The sequence below is a fragment of the Rhinoraja longicauda genome, chromosome 16, assembly GCF_053455715.1.
Source record: "Rhinoraja longicauda isolate Sanriku21f chromosome 16, sRhiLon1.1, whole genome shotgun sequence".
NCBI classification, from domain to species: domain Eukaryota; kingdom Metazoa; phylum Chordata; class Chondrichthyes; order Rajiformes; family Arhynchobatidae; genus Rhinoraja; species Rhinoraja longicauda.
In genome coordinates this window covers 43,141,861-43,164,838 of record NC_135968.1, presented here as the reverse complement: position 1 = coordinate 43,164,838, position 22,978 = coordinate 43,141,861, and the positions used below count along the sequence as shown (strand labels likewise).

Here is a 22,978-nt window from a genome sequence, read left to right as displayed (position 1 = left end):
GGAGAAGGCAGGCACAGGTTACTGATTGTGGATGATCAGCCATGATCACAATGAATGGCTCGAAGGGCCAAATGGCCTCCTCCTGCACCTATTTCCTATGTTTCTATGGTCATAAATAGTCAGGTTTCCTTTATTTTTTAACAGTAGCTGGCGTTGAAATGAACCCATGCAAATACCAGAACACGAGATACTTGCATGTTTTTCCGTCAACATTTGACTCAGAGCAGCACAGAGAGACCTACGAACAAGTCACCAGCTTACAATCTTGGCAGGTCTTTTGTCTTGTAGTTTAAGAATTTGAATAGGATGACTCGAGAAAAAAAATCTCTCAAAATAATCAGTGAAGATATTTTATATCTCGGTTATTTTACTTGTTTTGATTGCAGACCCGTTATCTGCGCATATATTCCAATGCACTATTTTTGCAATCATTCTTTACGTTCTTTCATTCCCTATATCCAAGACAGTTGATGAGGGCAGGGCCAAGGTATGCTGGGGGAGTCCAGAACCAGGGGCCACACCGTCTAAGAATAAAGGGGGAGGCCATTTAATACTGAGGTGAGAAAAAACTTTTTCACCCAGAGAGTTGTGAATCTGTGGAATTCTCTGCCACAGAAGGCAGTGGAGGCCAATTCATTGGATGAATTTTAAAAGGGACTTAGATAGAGATCGAGGGGCTAGTGGAATCAAGGGATATGGGGAGAAGGCAGGCACGGGTTACTGATTGTGGATGATCAGCCATGATCACAATGAATGGTGGTGCTGGCTCGAAGGGCCAAATGGCCTCCTCCTGCACCTATTTTCTATGTTTTTATGTATATATATGGGATCCAGGAATTAACTGAATGCCTTTAATGGTGGTGAAACGATGTTTTTCGTTCTGGAGGACTGTGATTTTTGGTGTGTCTCAGGGATCAGTGTTGGGGACATTGCTTTTTGTCATCTCTATCAATGATTTGGATGAGAATGTATTAAGTATGACTAGTAAATTTGCAGATTACTCTAAAATAGGTGGTATTGCAGACAGTGAAGATAGTTAGTTAAGGCAGGTGCCATAACAACATTTAAAAGACATTTGGTCAGATGCATGCAAAGGTTTAGAGGGAAATGGGACAAGCTTGGATGGGAATCTTAGTCAGCATGGACGTTGGATCGAAGGGCCTTTTTTCATGACTCTGATCTTTTATCATCTCTGATGATAACAGTGCCACTTACAATGCCCACAGTTAATGCCCATTCTTAATTGAATGAATGAAAGAATGAATACGTTTATTGGCCAAGTATGTACACATACAAGGAATGTGCCTTGGTGCTCCACTCGCAAGTAACAACATGAACATACAGTAAACGATTAAGAATAAAGCATAAAACATTAAAACATTAGGATTACAACATTAAACATGTGAGTGAAATAAACCAGAGCAAAAAGAGACTACAAACTTTTGGTTATTGAGTAGAGTAACTACTCGCGGACAAAAAGCTGTTTTTATGTCTGGTTGTGGCTGCTTTGACAGCCTGGAGTCACCTTGCAGAGGGAAGTGCTTCAACGAGTGTGTGGCCAGGGTGAGAGGGGTCAGAGATGATCTTGCCCGCTCGCTTCCTTGTCCTCTAGAACTGATGTTAAGCCAGCTTTTTGAACCTGTGAGGTGATGGTACTCCCATGGAAGGAAGTTTCAACAGTTCGACACTACGTAAATAGATGGTTGGGTGACTTATGTCCCACCGAAGATAATCCATTACTTGGAGATAAAAATTGCAGTCAGTATAATTGTGTATATCCAATATATCCGTGTGGCATCTAAACTGCTGCATATCCACAAAATATTTTGTAATTCTCTCTTTCTATTTCTAGGCCCACTTCTATTTCTTTTTGAAATCCCTGGCTTCATTTCATTTTATAGATTTGTGTATTTTTGCAAACTATTTGGCTCCTTTTTCCTCTACGCCTCCATTAGTTTTCCATTGATTCCGTTCCTTGTTTTCATTTTCCATGTCGTGTTAGCCTTTGTGACTATTTCTTCTTTGTCTCTTTACGTTGTTGCTCTTCCTCTTGCTTCACTCTCAGTCAGTTAGCCAAAGCACAGAGTATTGCTTTTAAGTGCATAACAAACGTCGCAAATTAAATGCAGTGTTGCGCAGTGGATTGACAATCTCCGAGGCACTTGGAAAATATTGCAGTGGCCATTTAGGTTGAGTTCCTGCCAACACTGAGCAGATACTCCAGAATTTGCCAACTTGCGTCTTTTTGTTTAAATGGACGAATGGCTTCAGAAAGTAGAAGATTGCTACAAAAATTGAGACATTTGCCAGGGATAATGATTGTCCAGTCAGTTCACCTTGGCACTATTTTTGGCTCACTTTTAGTTTACAAAGGCAACAAAGGAGAAGGTCTATGTTGTGCAGCATAACAGATGGTCAAGGGATGAAGCACAGACATGTTCAAGTCCCTGATTGCTATGGGACTTGTAGTCCTTGAGTGGTGACATAGTGTGCACTTGTGTGATCCATCTCTCAGCCTATTCTAGCCCACAACCCATAAAAGGTAACATCGTTGTTCACTGAAGCAGTTTGTTACTTGTTAGTGGCGAGGATATTGGCAAGCAAAACAGGAACAAAAGTAACCAAGGAAATATAAAATGTAATTTTCTTCACAAATTATTCATTGAGTTTGCAGTAATGTTGGCCTATATTTGTGAACAATAGAAATAAAAGACAAATTCTGGTTTATCTTCCGCTGGTAACTTCCACATTAACAGTGGGACCTATGCTCAGCACGAAAAGGCAACATTTGTCACTGACTTAATAAAACTATAATTTATTTAAAAGTCAATCTACCTCTTTGCTGCCACTAGGAATGAACATTGTAGTCTGTATATGTTAAGCTTATATTTTAACCAGCCCCTTAGCTCTCATGTTTGCTTGGAATACATGAAAAAGCTCCTCATAGCAAATTGAAGTGCCTCACATGACATAATACTGATGCAGGGTAGATTCAGTTTTGTAATTGCTTCAACATCTTGCATTCTGCTACCTGGTTATCAGCTTCTAAATTTGCACTTATCGCACAGAAGGCCAAATGTGATTCATTTTAATTTAAAAAAAAAACTGATGCCAGGAGCATTCTTCAGAACGTCGAAGAGAAACTAAAGATCTTTGATGACCTCAGCCACTGAGGATCAATTAAAATCATAGAAATCAGACAAACAGTAACTCGTCTGCAAAGTACCTGTTGTCACAATAACAATGTCATGGAACAGTTTGGAAACAGTTCTTTTAATGCACATCTATATTCTAAAACCCTCGTTTGTTTGTTTGTTTGTTCCTGAACTACAGCCAAAACGGTACATGATAGCGCGACAATTTTAGGCCCACCTTACTCACTTTGGTGCCAATGGAAGAAGTTTCATTGAAATTGGTGTTATATTTTTTAAGTTATTCACATTTTAAAGTTTAAATCTGTCTCCTAGGGAGGGAGGGGGGGAGGGAGGGAGGGGGAGGAGGGAGGTTAAGAGGGGTTGACGGTGATGGAGTGGGGAGGAGGGTTTGGGGAGGGGGGAGGGGGTTGGGAGGGGTTGGGGGAGGAGAGGGTGCTGCACCAATGCAGGACAGGTTTGGGCCCAACGGGTCCACTTGGTCTAGTTCTCACTAAATGCCAGTAAAGATACTTATAACTTAACCAACTGAGTTTAATGAATTGTTATTATCGCACATTGTTATTAAACTTTAGGTATCCAATTTCAAATTTCAGTTCAAATTGCAGGTGATCAAATTGTGATCAAATATGTGAGCCGCATCTAACCATAACTGTAATTTTAGACTAATATTTGACTCAAATGTTTTTACATTTTGACACAAAGTTTATAGCTCTTGACTTTTATTTTGGTCAAAAGCTGCCTTGATCTTGAGGGCTAGTTTCCACAAGTGGGGGAGTCTAGGACTAAAGGTCATAGCCTCAGAATTAAAGGACATTCTTTTCGGAAGGAGATGAGGAGGAATTCCTTTAGTCAGAGGGGTGGTGAATCAGTGGAATTCTTTGCCACAGAAGGTTGTGGAGGCCAGGTGAATGGATATTTTTAAGGCTGAGATAGTTTCTTGATTAGTACGGGTGTCAGGGGTTATGGGGAGAGGCCGGAGAATGGGGTTAGGAGGGAGGGATAGATCGGCCATGATTGAATGGTGGAGTAGACTTGATGGGCCGAATGGCCTAATTCTGCTCCTATCACATGACTTATATCACCTGACAGCCTTGCTCTCACTTCCTCTTTGGAATTCTGCTCCGTTGTCCAGGCTAAAACCAAGAGTGAGGGGGTATGGGGAGAAGGCAGGAACGGGGTACTGATTGAGAGTGATCAGCCATGATCGCATTGAATGGCGGTGCTGGCTCAAAGGGCTGAATGGCCTACTCCTGCACCTATTGCCTATTGTCTATTGTCTATTGTCTAAGACTATAATGATGTTTGGACCCATGTGATCGTAGTGAAATCCAAGCGGAAGTCATTGAGCAGGATATTGATGAGTAACTGCTACGTGACAGCTGCATCAGAAATCCCTACCACTAATCTACTGAGAGGTCACTGATCGGCGGATCATTTGCCAGATTGGATTTGTTCTGGTTTGTGTTTATGGGACACACCTGGGCAATTTAACACATCAGTGAACACCTTGGCGAGAACTGCAGCTAGGTCTTCATCACTGCAGCCATTTTCAGGAGCCATACGCCTGGGAAATTAGTGTCCACCATTACATTTTGGTGAACAATATAACTCCGAAAAATCAAACTAAAGAGTAATTGGGGACTGATCACGAACTCGATGATCTTCTCAATGGATCCTTTGTGTGTGTGTTGTTGCAGTAAAGCACAGATGACTCCAGACATAGAGCATTCATGTTATTCAACGAACCACTTCCTAGAGGGTGTTGGAGGGCAGTTGACAGATCAGTGGGGAAGGCTTGAGCCAAACGGTTGAGATGGGAGGGGAGGGAGGGAGGGAGAGAGAGAGAGAGAGAGAGAGAGAGAGAGAGAGAGAGAGAGAGAGAGAGAGAGAGAGAGAGAGAGAGAGAGAGAGAGAGAGAGAGAGAGAGAGAGAGAGAGAGAGAGAGAGAGAGAGAGAGAGAGAGAGAGAGAGAGAGAGAGAGAGAGAGAGAGAGAGAGAGAGAGAGAGAGAGAGAGAGAGAGAGAGAGAGAGAGAGGAGGGGGAGGGGATGGGGGGAGGGAGGGAGGGAGGGAGGGAGGGAGGGAGGGAGGGAGGGAGGGAGGGAGGGAGGGAGGGAGCACCGATTATGTCCTATATTGGAGCACGAATGCAAAGCTGAGGACATCACAGAGAACAATAATATTGCTAAGAGTTATGTTCATTTTTGGCTGAAACACAATATCTAGCACGTGTGGACACGATAAGAAGACTCACTGTCTGCAAAGGATGGAAAGTGAATCAATCAGAGCCTTAAAGGTGCATTGCAAAACCATTTGAATGATAATTTGCAGTGCTGTGGGGAAGGAGTGAGGGGGTGGGACTGATAGGAATGTTCTATTGGAAGACAGCATAGAATTGATAGGCTGAGTGGCCTTCTTTGCTGTTACAAACCTATGACTCTACAATTTTCATCCCCCATCAAATAGACAATAGACAATAGACAATAGGTGCAGGAGGAGGCCATTCGGCCCTTCGAGCCATTCAATGTGATCATGGCTGATCAATCCTGGACAATAATGGCAAAAGGGAATATGTTGTCTAAATACAGAACATGAAGTGGTGAATTTCACCCTGTGCTAACAAGACTGCTCTCACCAGACATGCCACGCAGATAAGTGGTGAACATGGAAGACAGCATGTTCAGAAGAGAAAACATGTTAGCCCCTAAAACACAAGTTTCACTTTGGCGAAATGGCAGAGGGAATGCAAATTCCACAAATCAGACAATCAGGCTTGAAGTGGCATTATTCAACCAATAATCGCACCTGGGCCTGCTGCTGCCCTTTGTGAATGGGTATTCAGCCGGTGAAGAGCAGAGCTGCTAAAGACATAATAGCGGTGGGCCGATCTGCTCAATTATAATAATTTTGGGGGCAGGAATGAGGCCAATGCATTCTTGCAGCATGACCTCCACAAAAAAGCAATTAACTCTAATGGAACTCTGAATTCAGCGCAAAGTGCACTAAGGGGTTTGCTGTCTGAATCCACACGCTGTGTGTACTTTTATAGGGGGTGGGAGGGGAGTGGCATCTATTATTTACTGGGGACAGGTCTCGAAATTAAAACCGCTTAGTTTTATCTTTATTTTCACTGACTTTCCATACTTTAGCATACATGGTCTCAAAAGAAAAGCTCAACCAGAAATTCCCGCATAATCTAAAAACCATTTGATGTCAGAAGTTAAGGTAGATATATATCCACCGTAGGTGTGAAATAATGGATTCCTGTGAAAGCTTAGAGATGTGGTGCTGCTTATTTTAATGTTAAACTCCCGTCTATCATTACTGGCACCTCAAGAACGTCAGAGCTTCTGTGGCAGCAGGCAGAGGTAGCAGTAGATCACCTAGTATGCAGTGTTTAGCTTGGCTGGATGGACATATATATATGTGTGTGTGTGTGTGTGTGTACATGTGTGTGTATGTATGTATGCATACGTATATATGTATGGATGTATATGCATATATATGTGTGTGTGTGTGTGTGTGTGTGTGTGTGTGTGTGTGTGTGTATGCATGTACACGTATATATGTATGGATGTATATGCATATATATATATGTGTGTGTGTATGTATATGTATACACACACACACACACATATATAAATATAAGTAATATACATATTTATATATATGTGTGCGGGAGATCGCACCTGGAGTACTGTGTGCAGTTTTGGTCTCCAAATTTGAGGAAGGACATTCTTGCTATTGAGGGCGTGCAGCATAGGTTTACTAGGTTAATTCCCGGAATGGCGGGACTGTCATATGTTGAAAGACTGGAGCGACTAGGCTTGTATACACTGGAATTTAGAAGGATGAGAGGGGATCTTATCGAAACCTATAAAATTATTAAGGGGTTAGACACGTTAGAGGCAGGAAACATGTTCCCAATGTTGGGGGAGTCTAGAACCAGAGGCCACAGTTTAAGAATAAGGGGTAGGCCATTTAGAATGGAGATGAGGAAAAACGTTTTCAGTCAGAGAGTTGTGAATCTGTGGAATTCTCTGCCTCAGAAGGCAGTGGAGGCCAATTCTCTGAATGCATTCAAGAGAGAGCTAGATAGAGCTCTTAAGGATAGCGGAGTCAGGGGGTATGGGGAGAAGGCAGGAACGGGGTACTGATTGAGAATGATCAGCCATGATCACACTGAATGGCGGTGCTGGCTCAAAGGGCCGAATGGCCTCCTCCTGCACCTATTGTCTATTGTCTATTGTTTTATATAACATATATATAATATATTTTATAAATATATATGTGTGTATATTATATATATACACATATATATGATATATTTTATAAATATATAAATATATATATATGTATGTCATATATATATATTTACACACACACACACACACACACACACACACACACATATATATACATTTATATTTATTTTTATATGTATATACATTTATATTTATTTTTATATATTTATATATTAACTCTTTGTATACCACTGTTACTAATGGAGAACAGTAAAAACAATCTTTTATCTAGAATTTTTTTTGTTGAGATTATGAATATAAGTCTGAAGATAATAAGGTATGTTCACCTATAGTTCTGTCAGAATGCCAAACAAATGTAAAGAACAGATGCACGTTTGCATGCACAATGCTGGACCCAGCCCCACCACAATATCACTCCTGGTGACGGCAGATGAAACAGTGGCGTTTAAGAGGCTTGTGGCGGTCCCTGGGTATCAGGCCAGTCCTAGGGTCAGCCCCATCGGCACTTGACGGACAGGCTTACGGGGTTAATACTCAGGCCGTTTGGGGGAGTGGTTCATCCCTGCGGTGGACTTCGTTGTGAGTGGAGGCTCACAACCAAATAAAGAACTTTCTAAACCTGCCTGGCATCCAGCCTTTTAGATAGGCACGTGGAAGTGCAGGGAATAGAGGGATATGGATCATGTGCAGGCAGATGAGATCAGTTGAAGGAATGGGTGACGTTTCGGGTCGAGACCCATCTTCAGAATAATCGACCCGAAACATCACCCATACCTTCTCTCCAGAGATGCTGCCTGTCCCGCTGAGTTACTCCAGCTTTTTGTGTCTATCTTCGATTTAAACGAGCATCTGAAGTTTCTTCCTACACATGAGATCAGTTTAACGTGGCATCATGTTCGGCACAAACTTTGTGATCCGAAGGGCCTGTTCCTGTGCTGCACTGTTCTATGTTGGAAGGAACTGCAGATGCTGGTTTAAATCGGAGATAGACACCAAAAGCTGGAGTAACTCAGCGGGACAGGCAGCATCTCTGGAGAGAAGGAATGAATGATGCTTCGGGTCTGAAGAAGGCCGAAATATCACCCATTCCTTCTCTCTGGAGAAGCTGCAAGTCCCGTTGAGTTGCTCCAGCTTTTTGCGTCTATCTTCTGTACTGTTCTGTGTTCTGTCCCGTTCCAAGAAGCCACTAATTTAGAGACTGCAAAACAATCTCTTGTTTTCTTGAATGAGAATGTATTCAACTATGACTCAATGACTCAGGTATTTAATATCAAAGGTGTACTTCCCTGCAAGAAAAATGACTACGAGTCTTCAATGTAGATAAATGATCGGCAGGTGAACAGTCAAATAAGACTACTATGTGGAGTGATTGAGGAAAGTGGTGTAGAGATAGAGCTGTATCATCATTTGGGTTAGGGTTCCATCGTTGTATACGTGAAAGTGCATCCGTTATTTACACCTTTCATGTAAGCTGCTTGTTTCCATTTTAATGATGTACTTTAGCTTTAATCTGCGTGGTCCTGGTTTCTCAGGAAATCCGACGATAAAAGGATGGATCTTTCTATAACTGAAGCCTTACTTGGGGGTCAGATGTGGCTGCACAATCTTATCAGACCCATTCCAATGAACACTGAGCAAAAAATTTCTCCCCTCAATACCAATCAACAATCACGAAACCCTGCATCACTGAAGGCTGATTTCTCTGGCCATCTCTGAATTTAGATAGGAAAGATCCTATCTTTGATACCACTCCCTACCCCAAAGTTCCGCTGGCCACTTGCAATTATCAAGCATCAGTGGTCACAGTCAATCCCCCATTCATGCTTTTGCCACCTCTTCACATTAAACCTCAAACTATTTCTTGCAATCCAGTTGCGACGTTAAGAGAAGATCAATAGGTTTCTGGATTGACTTCAAAAATCAACAGAGGCAGAAATAATAGATTCATAAGGCAGTTAAGAAGACTGTTCTGCTGGTCATACACAAGCCAGCTATTTGAATTTCCAAGAAATTGTATTAGCATTAGAAAATCTTCACAAGTGCTTTACAAAATTGCTATCAATCAGAATTAGCCGCATGAGGCGAATTTGAAGTGTATGACAGAGCATGATCAAAGAGAGGTTTTAATGACTACACTAAAGGAGAAGAGACGTGAAGGGGTTTCACAGAGGGTGTCCCAGAGCTTCAGACCTTGCTAACTAAAGACATGGTCACCAATTGTTCACAAATAAGTTTTAGGTCAGATTTGAAGGGGCACAGATACCTTGAGGTAAGTCTATAGGTGATTTACAGAGATTGGGAGATGCAAGGCTATAATGGGATACAAATAAGGTTGGCAAGGATAGACGTGTCTGGGAAAAGAAGCTTGGCGCAAGAGACAACACAGGTAGTGGAGCATTGGAAGGTTCCACACGTGTGGACACCTGAATGAGGGCCTGGAAGTGTGTTGGAGTAGCAAGGCTTCGAGGTGATAAAGCATGGACAAGCCTCCCAGGACCAGAAGATGTGAAGCAGGGTGGAGCAAGTCCATAAGAACACCTCTCATGGCAACTGGAGATGGACAGTAAGTGCCAACCTGCCCAAAAAGCAATAAAAAACAATTAAAAATAAGGTCAGAAGGTCATGTGATAGGAGTAGAATTAGTCCATTGCCGGAGCAACTCGGCGAGTCAGGCAGCATCTCGGGAGAGAAGGAATGGGTGACGTTTCGGGTCGAGACCCTTCTTCAGAATTAAACAAAATGTGTAGGAAGGAACTGCAGATGCTGGTTTACACCGAAGATAGACACAAAATGCTGGAGTAACTCAGCGGGACAGGCAGCATCTCTGGAGAGATGGAATGAATGACGTTTCGGATCGAGAGCCTTCTTCAGACAGTCTGAAGTAGGGTCTCGACCCGAAACATCACCCATTCCTTCTCTCCAGAGATGCTGCCTGTCCCGTTGAGTTACCCCAGCATTTTGTGTCCATCTTAAGAATTAATCAAATTTCTTTTTAGCATTGTGGGAAGTATATTAGTACATAAGTATATGTACATAGAAACAGAAAATAGGTGCAGGAAGAGGCCATTTGGCCCTTCGTGCCAGCACCGCCATTCATTGTGATCATCTACAATCAGTAACCCATGCCTGCCATCTCCCCATATCCCTTGATTCCACTAGCCCCGAGAGCTCTATCTAACTCTCTTTTAAATTCATCCAGTGAATTGGCCTCCACTGCCTTCTGTGGCAGAGAATTCCACAAATTCACAACTCTCTGGGTGAAAAAATTCCTTCTTAAAATAAAAGCCGATTGTGCTATTGTCCATTCAATTCCATCTGGTTAACTCGATTGATTACCTTTGACTGCCACACGCATCCACACAGAGGAAAATTAAACACCTGTAATGTGCAAGTGATGGTATAATTAAAGAGATTAAAGTCTTCCCATGCGTAGGTGACTGCTCCTCAAACTGGAGCCACTGATGGAGGATGTGACTCGGCCTTGTCAAAAGTCATGATGATTTACTGAAGATAAATTTCCATGTAACATCTACTGAAATAAGAAGTTCAGGTCACATCACTTTCCCGTAATTTGTAACTATAGCAATACCACCAGAGCTTGGCAGCACTTAAGCAAAATGTTCACATTAACGGGAGGCGGAAAGTAATCTCAGTTGACATTTGTCAACAGTAATAACTGCAACAAAGCCTCATACTCTTGTGTCCCGTACCGGCGAGCTCTAATTGATTCAAGACTGTCATTATTATCCAAAGTTAAAATGCAGAGGTTTTTTTTAACCATTTTTTTGAAGTCGGGTTATTGGAACATTTCTGTGCAAGTGTGAAATCTCTCGCTTGTCCTCTGGCAGATGAACCCAAATTTCCCGAGACTTTGTTTTTCCAGTAAGCACCAGCGTTGATTTAATGAGCATCTGTTCTTGGTGCAGTTGTGTTTTTTTGTTGTGCACTGCTGTTATGCTACCTTATCCATAGCATCTGCTGCAGTTTGAACTTATAATTGCTCAGAGCTTTTGAAACACTTTCTACTCGATCCAAGAATGTAATCCACCAATTCATCAATACTAACAAACATTGTTTTCAGGACTCGTAACTGGTTTCAGCTGAGTTCAGAATAAGTGCGTTGCAACAATCTCTGGAAAAAAAATCATTAAATGTGCTACTTGTATCTCAACTGAAATCACAGCAGCTACAAAAGCCTCACATCTATACTATTCAGTGGAGAGTCCAATTATTTTAATTATGTTTTCAAGTATAGCAGCCCTCAATATGGGAGATTAGCGGTGTAAATTTGATGAAGTATCTCAAATTTTGTTGAGGGCTACAGGTATTGTTTCTGTTCCAAAATGGTGCCCAACTCTGTGCCAAGAGTGGCAGCTTGCATCAATGCTCAAGCAGTTAACAATGTAGATATATGCAAAATAAGTATAAAATGGGTATTGAAGTTGGGCGGCCATGTTGCCATTATATAAGACATTGTTGAGGCCACATTTAGAGTATTCACTTCAGTTTTGGGGCACTGTGGTGGGTCGCTTCACGCGATGGCCAGAGGCCGTTCTGCTGGCGGACACGTCTACTGTGCCATGTGCCCGATCCCTCGCCGCACGCTGGATCGCCCACTTTGGTGTGGTAGTGGACATCTCGTCGGACTGGGGGGCTCAGTTCACCTCTGACCTGTGGTCGGCGATGGCTCGCCTATTGGGGGTCCAGCTCCATCACACCACGGCCTATCATCCACAAGCTAACGGCCTGGTGCAGCGGTTCCACCGCCATCTCAAGACCCCATTGAAGGCGCGGCTCAAGGGCCCGGAGTGGATGGATGCGTTGCCTTAGGTTTTGTTGGGGATCGGTACGGCCCCGAAGGAGGACTTGTCTTCTTCCTTGGCGTAACTCGAGTACGGTTCTCCGCTCACAGATCCGGGGGATTTTATCCCGGCGGCGCACGGGAATCCCCTCATGATTTTATATACTTCTATAAGATCACCCCCTCATCCTCCTGTGCTCCAAGGAATAAAGTCCCAGCCTGCTCGACCTTTCCCCATAGCTCAGGCCCTCTAGTCCTGGCAACATCCTTGTAAATCTTCTCCGTATCTTTCCAATTTGACAACCTCTTTCCTATAACATGGTGCCCAGCACTGAACACAATACTCTAAACGCGGCCTCACCAACGTTTTATACAACTGCAACATGACCTCCCAACTTCTATATTCAATACTTTGACTGATAAAGGCCAATGAGCCACAAAGCCTTTTTGACCACCCTATCTATCTGTGACGCCACCTTGGTTCTTGGTCCTCCAAAATATTCAAAATATTCCAAAATATTCCAAATGGAATTTAAACTGGAGGTGGAGCTATGTACCTCCACTTTCAAGGAGCTATGTTCCTGCCCTCCTGGGCCCCACTGCTCTACAACACTCCCCAGAGCAGCTCCCATTCACTTTGGAGGTCCTGCCCGTGTTAGACTTTCCAAAATGCACCACCAGGCCTTTCTCTGTATTAAATTCGATCAACCATTCTACAACCCACCTGGCCAACTGTTCAAGATCCTGCTGCAATTTTTAACATCCACCTTCACCGTTTTACAATCCTCCAGCTGATGTCATCTCTTAACCTTGCACTGCTGAAATACCGAGGCACTTCAACACAAGCCTGTTAAAGATTCAATTCTTGCAAGTAATAGTTAACTGATTTCTACCAGAGGTAACTAGAATCCTGCGAGTGTTTCAATTATGCTTTACTATTAAGGTGATTGTTCTTCCCCCCCCCTCCCTCTGGGCGGTCCCCCCCACGTCGGGTCCTCCTTTGTTCCTCCCATCGGCCGCGGCGCCCTCACTCTCCCCGTGGTCCGTCCTCGTCCGTCGGTCGGCGCCATCACCGACCGCCACGCCGACCTCCCCGCAAACGCTGCCGGGTCCTCCCCTGCCGGACCACGGGCTCCCCAGACCCAGGACCAAAGATACTAGAGGAACAAGATAGACCACTCGACCCAAAAAACCATAGTACGTCAAGGCGCCATTTTAGTAGGCAGAAACTTGCAGAAACATTTAAAAAGAAAAATAACAAAAATCTGTGAATTGATAGATGAGATATATTCTGCATTTTAATGGTATCATCGCACATACTTCCCCAGCCACGGGCTCCCCAGCCATGGGCTCTCCAGACCCAGGCCCCAGCCACGGGCTCCACAGACCTGGGCCCCAGCCATGGGCTCCCCAGACCCAAGCCCCAGGCTCTAGCTTCTCTGCGGCCTTCTGGGAGGCGTCTCCTTTACACGTACTCCTTTCATCAGAAGTTGTAGATATGTCCAGCAACTTGCACGTTGTCTTACTTACATTGTTGCATTGAGAGGTAGGGGAGAGGGTGTAATTGAAGTTGTACATTTAAAGAGAGCAGCCCACATTTCACAGCAAGTACAATGTATCTGTGGCTTTGCCTGGACCGCCAGCTTCCTTCCCTCTGTGCAGATCTAATTGATAGTTCTTCTGCTCTTTGCAGATGCCCATAAATTCTGAAATGTTCCATCAGCAACAAGAACTCTGCTGTTTCTCTGTCTGGCTGCAGACCACAGGCAACAGATCATCCAGGAACTCACCCGATATGCGGGAAGCAGTCACAATGATTTAATTCTGCAGCATCCTGTTGTGCCAATGGACTGGAGCTACTGCAACAAAAGTAGGCCTGGAAACTGGATGAAATTGTTTATCCACTGACAGCACGGCCATAGTATAGCAAAGCCCATGCAGGGCGTTTAGACATTGTACACCACGTCAGCACATTATCCATCTTCTCTTGCCTTGAAGGTTATTGTGTTGCCTTGAGGCAGTGCTTCATGCTGCGTTACCTCATCTGCTCCTGGTTCTGACCTGCACCAAGTCCTGTTTACTAGTCACGTTGTCCTTGATTACCTCTGCCGAGAGTTTCTTAGATTTTTTTTTTAGATTTAGAGATACAGCGCAGAAACAGGACCGCCCCAGCGATCCCCGCACATTAACACTATCCTACACCCACTAGGGACAATTTTTACATTTACCAAGCCAATTAACCTACAAACCTGTACGTCTTTGGAGTGTGGGAGGAAACCGAAGATCTCGGAGAAAACCCACGCAGGTCACGGGGGGAACGTACAAACTCTGTACAGACAGCACCCGTAGTCAGGATCGAACCTGAGTCTCTGGCGCTGTATTCGCTGAAAGGCAGCAACTCTACCGCTGCGCCACCGTGCAGCCCTTGTCCTATATTAGTTGAGCGATATGATATTGTAGGACTGTGAACAGTCAGAGGTCAGGTAGAAATTGCAGATGCTGGTTTACACCGAAGTTAGACACAACGTGCTGGAGTAACTCAGCGGGACAGGCAGCATCCCTGGAGAGAAGGAATGGGTGACGTTACGGGTCGAGACCCTTCTCCAGACTGAGAGCCGGGGGGAAAGGGAAACGGGAGATATAGATGGTGATGCAGAGAGATATTTTTGGATATCTTTCATTCATTTGTTCTCCCGACATCACCGTCTATCTCTCTTGTTTTCCTTTCCCCCGACTCTCAGTCTGAATAAGGGTCTCCACCCGAAATATCACCCATTCCTTTTCTCCATAGATGCTGCCTGTCCCGCTGAGTTACTCCAGCATTCTGTGCCTATCTTAGCGTTGCCAACCATCCCGAATTAGCCGGGACATCCCGTATTTTGGGCTAAATTGGTTTGTCCCGTACGGGACCGCCCTTGTCCCATATTAGGGCTGGACGGCGCTGTAGGTAATTATTATTAAACACAGAACGGCCACTGTTGGCCTGGACACTGTAGCCCCGACACTGTAGGCCCGGACAGTGTAGACCTGGACACTGTTGGCCTGGACACTGTAGGCCCGGACACTGTAGGCCCGGACACTGTAAGCCCGGACATTGTAGGCCCGGACACTGTAAGCCCGGACACTGTTGGCCTGGACATTGTAGGCCCGGACACTGTAGGCCCGGACATTGTAGGCCCGGACACTGTAGGTCCGGACACTGTGTGCCCGGACACTGTAGGCCCTGACACTGTGTGCCCGGACACTGTAGGCCCGGACACTGCAGGCCCGGACATTGTAGGCCCGGACACTGTAGACCCGGACACTGTAGGCCCAGGCGCCACCTAACAGAGGTTGCGTAGCAACCCACCTCCCGACCCGGGCGGACGCCATTGGTGGAGTGGGAGCACGTGGCAGCTGGCTGGGTGATCAGCCATGATCACATTGAATGGCGGTGCTGGCTCGAAGGGCCGAATGGCCTCCTCCTGCACCTATTGTCTATTGTCTATTGTCACGCTGCTGTGGCTGACCGCATGTAGCATCTGAAGCTCTCATCACTGACCTTGGCAAGTCGTGCAAGGTCATTGAATGTCATGCCATGGCATTCCATCCAGGCCCTCGGCACTTGGCTTTTGACAATGGCACTCACATCTAAATGTCTTCATTATCTTTGTCTCTTCCCATTCCACAATGGCTCCGCTGTAGCTCCCATTATGTTTGCCAGTCTATTCAGATCAGAATGATTTCTGCGATGGCTTTCACTGCTGACTGCCGCCACAGTACAAATGGCATTTAACATCTCTGTAAACTGGCTCCATGTGCTTCAGGCTATCTGTAGTACGGACCGCTCACAGTCTTAGGTTCCCTGGCCAAGGCAGGCAGGCATTTAACAGCATGGTTAATATTAACTGCTTGGAGAAATTATGCAATTGGGCAGGTGGCAGGAAAATGGTGCACGGCACGACATGCAATGGAAACAAGGGGTTAATTGTGCATTGAACTCTCTGTTCCCATTTTCAGGAGCTATCCAATTCAGGTCTCCAGGGCTTTCTGTGTTTAATAATAATTACCACACTTTATGGGGAAGAACATTTAACATGCTGGTTTACAATAATTATTTGTCTGATGATGTTCCAACTCCAAATGACATGGGTCAAGTGTTGAATATACAATAGTTATTATCATCAAGTTAGCAGTATTGATAGATCTAAAGAGCATTTAGTGAAAAAAGTTGCGGGAAATCAATTTTGGCTTGTTTGCAGACATTTTGAGATGCTGTAAATCACAGTGAAACAAAGATATCCAATCCATCCAGCAGAAGGAAAGGTTTGCAAAATATATTTTCGTAAAGACAACGGCCGATAAGTCCAGTCCTGATCAGTACCGTCAAATGCATCAAAAGAACATATTCAAACCTATCTCAAACTTCAACACTGTTGTCATCCACATCTTGTCACTTCCAGTCAAGCTGGTTACCAAGTTGCTCAGTAAGTAGCTGCTGAGACCGCACTGAGATGTTTTAATAACGCCCCCCCCCTATAAACAACTTCATGCCAAGAGAGTGAATTGACTTTATCAATTTTCCAAAAAGGCTAATGTGACATTTCCTTTTATTTTGTTATTCGTGCAGCAATTTGAACGCGGTTTAAGAAGATATTGCAGCCAAGAGAAAAACATGTTACTCGACAACCATGGTCTTTATGACAGAAATAAGGTAAAATGAACAAAATAAGGTAAAACGATTTTTTCTTTTGTTTTTTTTGCTGAAGTACCTTGCTAGTTCCAGAACCAGGGGCCACACAGTCTAAGAATAAAGGGGAGGCCATTTAAAACTTTTTCGCCCAGAGAGTTGTGAATTTGTGGAATTCTCTGCCACCGAAGGCAGTGGAGGCCAATTCACTGGATGAACTTAAAAGAGAGTTAGATAGAGCTCTAGGGGCTAGTGGAATCAAGGGATATGGGGAGAAGGCAGGCACGGGTTACTGATTGTGGATGATCAGCCATGATCTCAATGAATGGCGGTGCTGGCTCGAAGGGCCAAATGGCCTCTTCCTGCACCTATTTTCTATGTTTCTATGTTTAGTAGCTACGTTTTAAGGAGATTCTGTCTGAATTATAATTGGACATAAGTTAAAACTCAGTTGACAACTTGACTGTGTTAGCATCCAAGTAGATGTCACTGTGACCGGTACTGTCCTCTTGTGCTCATCACACTAATAGACCTTCCAGTGGTGGGCACTGGGCATTGGATTACACTGTGAACCGTGATAGAATGGGCTGACAAGCTCACAGGATGCTCTTGCTAAGGCCCCAGAGATGTTATTAAGTGAACTCAGAATGCACTCAAGACCTGTAAAACAGTCAAGTATTTTCTGACGAGGATTGCATTAGATTTTAATGAACTCTCCCAAATGTATGACAATTTATTTTCTTTCCGGACAGCCAACATGCAATTATTTGGAGCCCACGGTAAATGAGAAAAGTCAGTGATAACAAATAAGATGACTACTGAGTGATGCACAAAACTAGTGTGCAATTACAGTGGTGGGATGAAAGCAGGCATTAATGCAGCAGGTTTTTCACAATGCCCAGTTAATACCTCCCCTTGTCCCCTTTGCTGTCCTTTGTCGTTGTGTGTGCTCACTATTTTAAGGCAAATTCATCACAATGGATGAGGTCAAAGTTACTGCAAAGGATGAAGCTTGTCTTGGTCACTCTTTAGCACCCAGATAAATACCAGACAAATCTTACAATGGGAACAGCACTAAATGGATTGGCAGGAAAGAAAACACTGCAGGTGCTGGTTTAAATCGAAGGTAGACACAAACTGCTGGAGTAACTCTGCGGGTCAGGCAGCATCTCGGCAGGGAAGAAGGAATGGGTGACGTTTCGGATCGAGACTCTTCTTCAGACTGATGTCAGGGGAGGGGGCGGGACAAAGATAGGATGTAGACGGATACAGGAAGACTAGTGGGAGAACTGGGAAAGGGGAGGGGATAGAGAGGGGAAGCAAGGACTACCTGAAGTTAGAGAAGTCAGTGTTCATACCGCTGGGGTGTAATATGAGGTGCTGTTTCTCCAATTTGTGCTGAGCCTCACTCTGACAATGGAGGAGGCCCAGGACAGAAAGGTCAGATTGGGAATGGGAGGGGGAGTTGAAGTGCTGAGCCACCGGGAGATCAGGTTGGTTAAGACATTCTGGCGGGCAGTTTTGCTAGTGCTACAAGTGTGACTTTAAACTAAGTAGTGGGGGGGAGGGGTTGACAAATTGGGAATATGAAGATGAAGTTAAAGGGGAAGTGAATACAGGAGAAACTGTAAAGGACTCTCGAATGAATGGGAAGGGAAGTTCTAGAAGGGATATGAGAGTAAGGTCAGGGCCAATTGTGACCGGTGTGAGAGGGGAGGTAAATACCGAAGTTAAAGTGTTGTATTTAAATGCGCGAAGTATAAGAAATAAAGTGGATGAGCTTGAGGCTCAGTTAGTCATTGGCAAGTATGATGTTGTGGGAATCACTGAGACATGGCTACAAGAGGACCAGGGCTGGGAGCTGAATATTCAGGGGTACACAACGTACAGAAAAAACAGGCAGGTGGGGAGAGGGGGTGGGGTAGCTCTGTTGGTAAGGAATGATATTCACTCCCTTGCAAGGAGTGACATAGAATCAGGAGATGTAGAATCAGTATGGATAGAGATGAGGAATTGTAAGGGTAAAAAGACCCTAATGGGAGTCATCTACAGGCCCCCAAACAGTAGCCTCGACATAGGGTGCAAGTTGAATCAAGATCTAAAATTGGCATATCACAAATGTAATGCTACGGTGGTTATGGGAGATTTCAATGTGCGGGTAGACTGGGAAAATCAGGTTGGTAATGGACCCCAGGAAAGAGAGTTTGTGGAGTGCCTCCGAGATGGATTCTTAGAACAGCTTGTACTGGAGCTTACCAGGGAGAAGGCAATTCTGGATTTAGTGCTATGTAATGAACCTGACCTGATAAGGGGACTCGAGGTAAATGAGCCATTAGGAGGCAGTGACCACAATATGATAAGTTTTACTCTACAAATTGAGAGGGAGAAGGGAAAATCGGAGGTGTCAGTATTACAGTATAGCAAAGGGGATTACAGAGGCATGAGGCAGGATCTGGCCAAAATTGACTGGAAGGAGGCCCTAGCAGGGAAGACTGTGGAACAGCAATGGCAGGTTTTCCTGGGAATAATGCAGAAGTTGCAGGATCAATTTATCCCAAAAAGAGGAGGAAAGATTCTAAGGGGAATAAGAGGCACCCATGGCTGACAAGGGAAGTCAAGGACAGCATAAAAATAAAAGGGAAGAGGTATAACATTGCAAAGAAGAGTGGGAAGACAGAGGATTGGGGCTCTTTTAAAGAGCAACAGAAGATAACTAAAAAGGCAATACGGGGAGAAAAGATGAGGTACGAGGGTAAACTAGCCAATAATATAAAGGAGGATAGTAAAAGCTTTTTTAGGTACGTGAAGAGGAAAAAAATAGTCAAGGCAAATGTGGGTCCCTTGAAGACAGAAGCAGGGGAATTTATTATGGGGAACAAAGAAATGGCAGACGAGTTGAACCGGTACTTTGGATCTGTCTTCACTAAGGAGGATACAAACAATCTCCCAGATGTTCTAGTGGCCAGAGATCCTAGGGTGACAGAGGAACTGGAGGAAATCCACATTAGGCAGTAAAAAGTTTTGGGTAGACTAATGGGACTCAAGGCTGATAAATCCCCAGGGCATGATGGTCTGCATCCCAGGGTACTTAAGGAGGTGGCTCTAGAAATTGTGGACGCATTAGTGATTATTTTCCAATGTTCTATAGATTCCGGGTCAGTTCCTGTGGATTGGAGGGTAGCTAATGTTATCCCACTTTTCAAGAAAGGAGGGAGAGAGAAAACGGGAAATTATAGACCAGTTAGTCTGACATCAGTGGTGGGGAAGATGCTGGAGTCAATTATAAAAGACGAAATTGCGGAGCATTTGGATCGCAGTAACTGGATCGTTCCGAGTCAGCATGGATTTACGAAGGGGAAATCGTGCTTGACTAATCTACTGGAATTTTTTGAGGATGTAACTAGGAAAATTGACAGGGGAGAGCCGGTGGGTGTGGTGTACCTCGACTTTCAGAAAGCCTTCGACAAGGTCCCACATAGGAGATTGGTGGGCAAAATTAGAGCACATGGTATTGGAGGTAGGGTACTGACATGGATAGAAAGTTGGTTGACAGGCAGAAAGCAAAGAGTGGGGATAAATGGGTCCCTTTCAGAATGGCAGGCAGTGACTAGTGGGGTACCGCAAGGCTCGGTGTTGGGACCGCAGCTATTTACAATATACATCAATGACTTGGATGAAGGGATTAAAAGTACCATTAGCAAATTTGCCGATGATACAAAGCTAGGTGGCAGTGTGAGCTGTGAGGAAGATGCTATGAGGTTGCAGGGTGACTTGGACAGGTTGTGTGAGTGGGCGAATGCATGGCAGATGCAGTTTAATGTAGATAAGTGTGAGGTTATCCACTTTGGTGGTAAGAATAGGAAGGCAGATTATTATCTGAATGGTGTCAAGTTAGGAAAAGGGGACGTACAACGTGATCTGGGTGTATTAGTGCATCAGTCACTGAAAGGAACCATGCAGGTACAGCAGGCAGTGAAGAAAGCCAATGGAATGTTGGCCTTCATAACAAGAGGAGTTGAGTATAGGAGCAAAGAGGTCCTTCCGCAGTTGTACAGGGCCCTAGTGAGACCGCACCTGGAGTACTGTATGCAGTTTTGGTCTCCAAATTTGAGGAAGGATATTCTTGCTATTGAGGGCGTGCAGCGTAGGTTTACTCGGTTAATTCCCGGAATGGCGGGACTGTCATATGTTGAAAGACTGGAGCGACTAGGTTTGTATACACTGGAATTTAGAAGGATGAGAGGGGATCTTATCGAAACGTATAAGATTATTAAGGGGTTGGACACGTTAGAGGCGGGAAACATGTTCCCAATGTTGGGGAAGTCCAGAACCAGGGGCCACAGTTTAAGAATAAGGGGTAGGCCATTTAGAACAGAGATGAGGAAAAACTTTTTTAGTCAGAGTTGTGAATCTTTGGAATTCTCTGCCTCAGAGGGCAGTGGGGGCCAATTCTCTGAATACATTCAAGAGAGAGCTAGATAGAGATCTTAAGGATAGCGGAGTCAGGGGGTATGGGGAGAAAGCAGGAACGGGGTACTGATTGAGAATGATCAGCTATGATCACATTGAATGGCGTTGCTGGCTCGAAGGGTCGAATGGCCTCCTCCTGCACCTATTGTCTATTGTCTATTGAGACGGAGTGAGCGCAGGTGTTGAGTGAAACGATCACGAGCCTGCGCTTCGTCTCGCCAATGTAAAGAAGTTGACATCTTGAACAGCTGATGCAATAGATGAGGTTGGAGGAGGTGCAGGTGAACCTCTGCCTCACCTGGAAAGACTGTTTGGATCCTTGGATGGAGTTGAGGGCGGAGGTAAAGGGACAGGTGTTGCATCTCCTGCGGTTGCAGGGGAAAGTGCCCGGGGATGGGGTGGTTTGGGTAGGAAGGGACGAGTGGACCAGGGAGTTACGGAGGGAACGGTCTCTGTGGAACGCAGAAAGGGGAGGGGATGGGAAGATATGGCCAGTGGTGGGGTCCCGTTGGAGGTGAGGGAAATGTTGGAGGATAATTTGTTGACGGCTGATTTGGTGGAAGGTGAGGACAAGGGGGACTCTGTCTTTGTTACGAATGGGGCGAGGGGGAGCAAGAGCAGAGCGGTGGGATAACGAGGAGACCCTAGTGAGAGCCTCATCTATAATGGAAGAAGGGAAGCCCCGTTTCCTGATGAATGAGGTCATCTCTGATGCCCTAGTATGGAACACCTCCACCCGGGCGCAGATGCGGCGTAGACTGAGGAATTGGGAGTAGGGGATAGACTTTTTGCAGGAGACAGAGTGGGAAGAAGTGTAGTCCAGATAGCTGTGCAAGTCAGTGGGTTTGTAGTAGATGTCAGTCACTCATCTGTCTCCTGTGATGGAGATGGTGAGATCCAGAAATGGCAGGGAGATGTCGGAGATGGTCCAGGTATATTTAAAAGCAGGATGGGCCTTTAGCCCCATTCAATGAGATTATGGCTGATCTTGTAACTTAGCACTTCCTTCATGCATTTATCCCTCAATGTGCAAAAATCCATCAACCGTCTGAGTAGGAAGGAACAACAGATGCTGGTTTAAACCAAAGATAGACACAAAATACTGGAGTAACTCAGCGGGACAGGCAGCATCTCTGGAGAGAAGGAATGGGTGACGTTTCGGGTCGAGACCCTTCTTCAGACTGATTGTGTGTGTGCGGCACATTTTGTGTCCATCTTCCATCAACTGCCTCATATTTACTCAGTGACCAGACTTCTAGTTGGATGTCAAACATTTCAAATATTCAGTGCCCACAGGATGAAGACATTGCTCCTCGTCTGAGTTCTCGATAGCCAACCACTAATTCTGAGCCTGTGACTCCTTTCACTGGGCACCATGCCAGGGAACTATCATCCCAGCACCTGCCCTGTCAAGCTGACAGAATATTGTTTGTTGCAATGCCATCATCTCTCATTATACTGAACTCAGGAGAGTACAGGCCCAATATTCTTCATCTTTCTGTGCTGTTCAAAACTACTTTCATCTGTCATACGACCATGTGAAGAGGATTAGATTTTATGCAGGCAGTTAAGCATAAGGCAAATTGTTGACATTTTTAATTAAAGACGGAAATAGTTCA

General features: G+C 44.7%; 1 protein-coding gene across 1 annotated transcript in view; it reads left to right on the top strand.

Moving 5' to 3' along the window:
• The window catches only part of dntt (deoxynucleotidyltransferase, terminal), a 349,907-nt gene that overhangs the window by 261,557 nt on the left and 65,372 nt on the right, over positions 1-22,978 (top strand). The window contains exon 10 of the mRNA XM_078412877.1: positions 16,830-16,913. Within this exon, the coding sequence (XP_078269003.1) occupies positions 16,830-16,913 (84 nt within the window). The remainder of the gene's footprint in view (positions 1-16,829; positions 16,914-22,978) is intronic.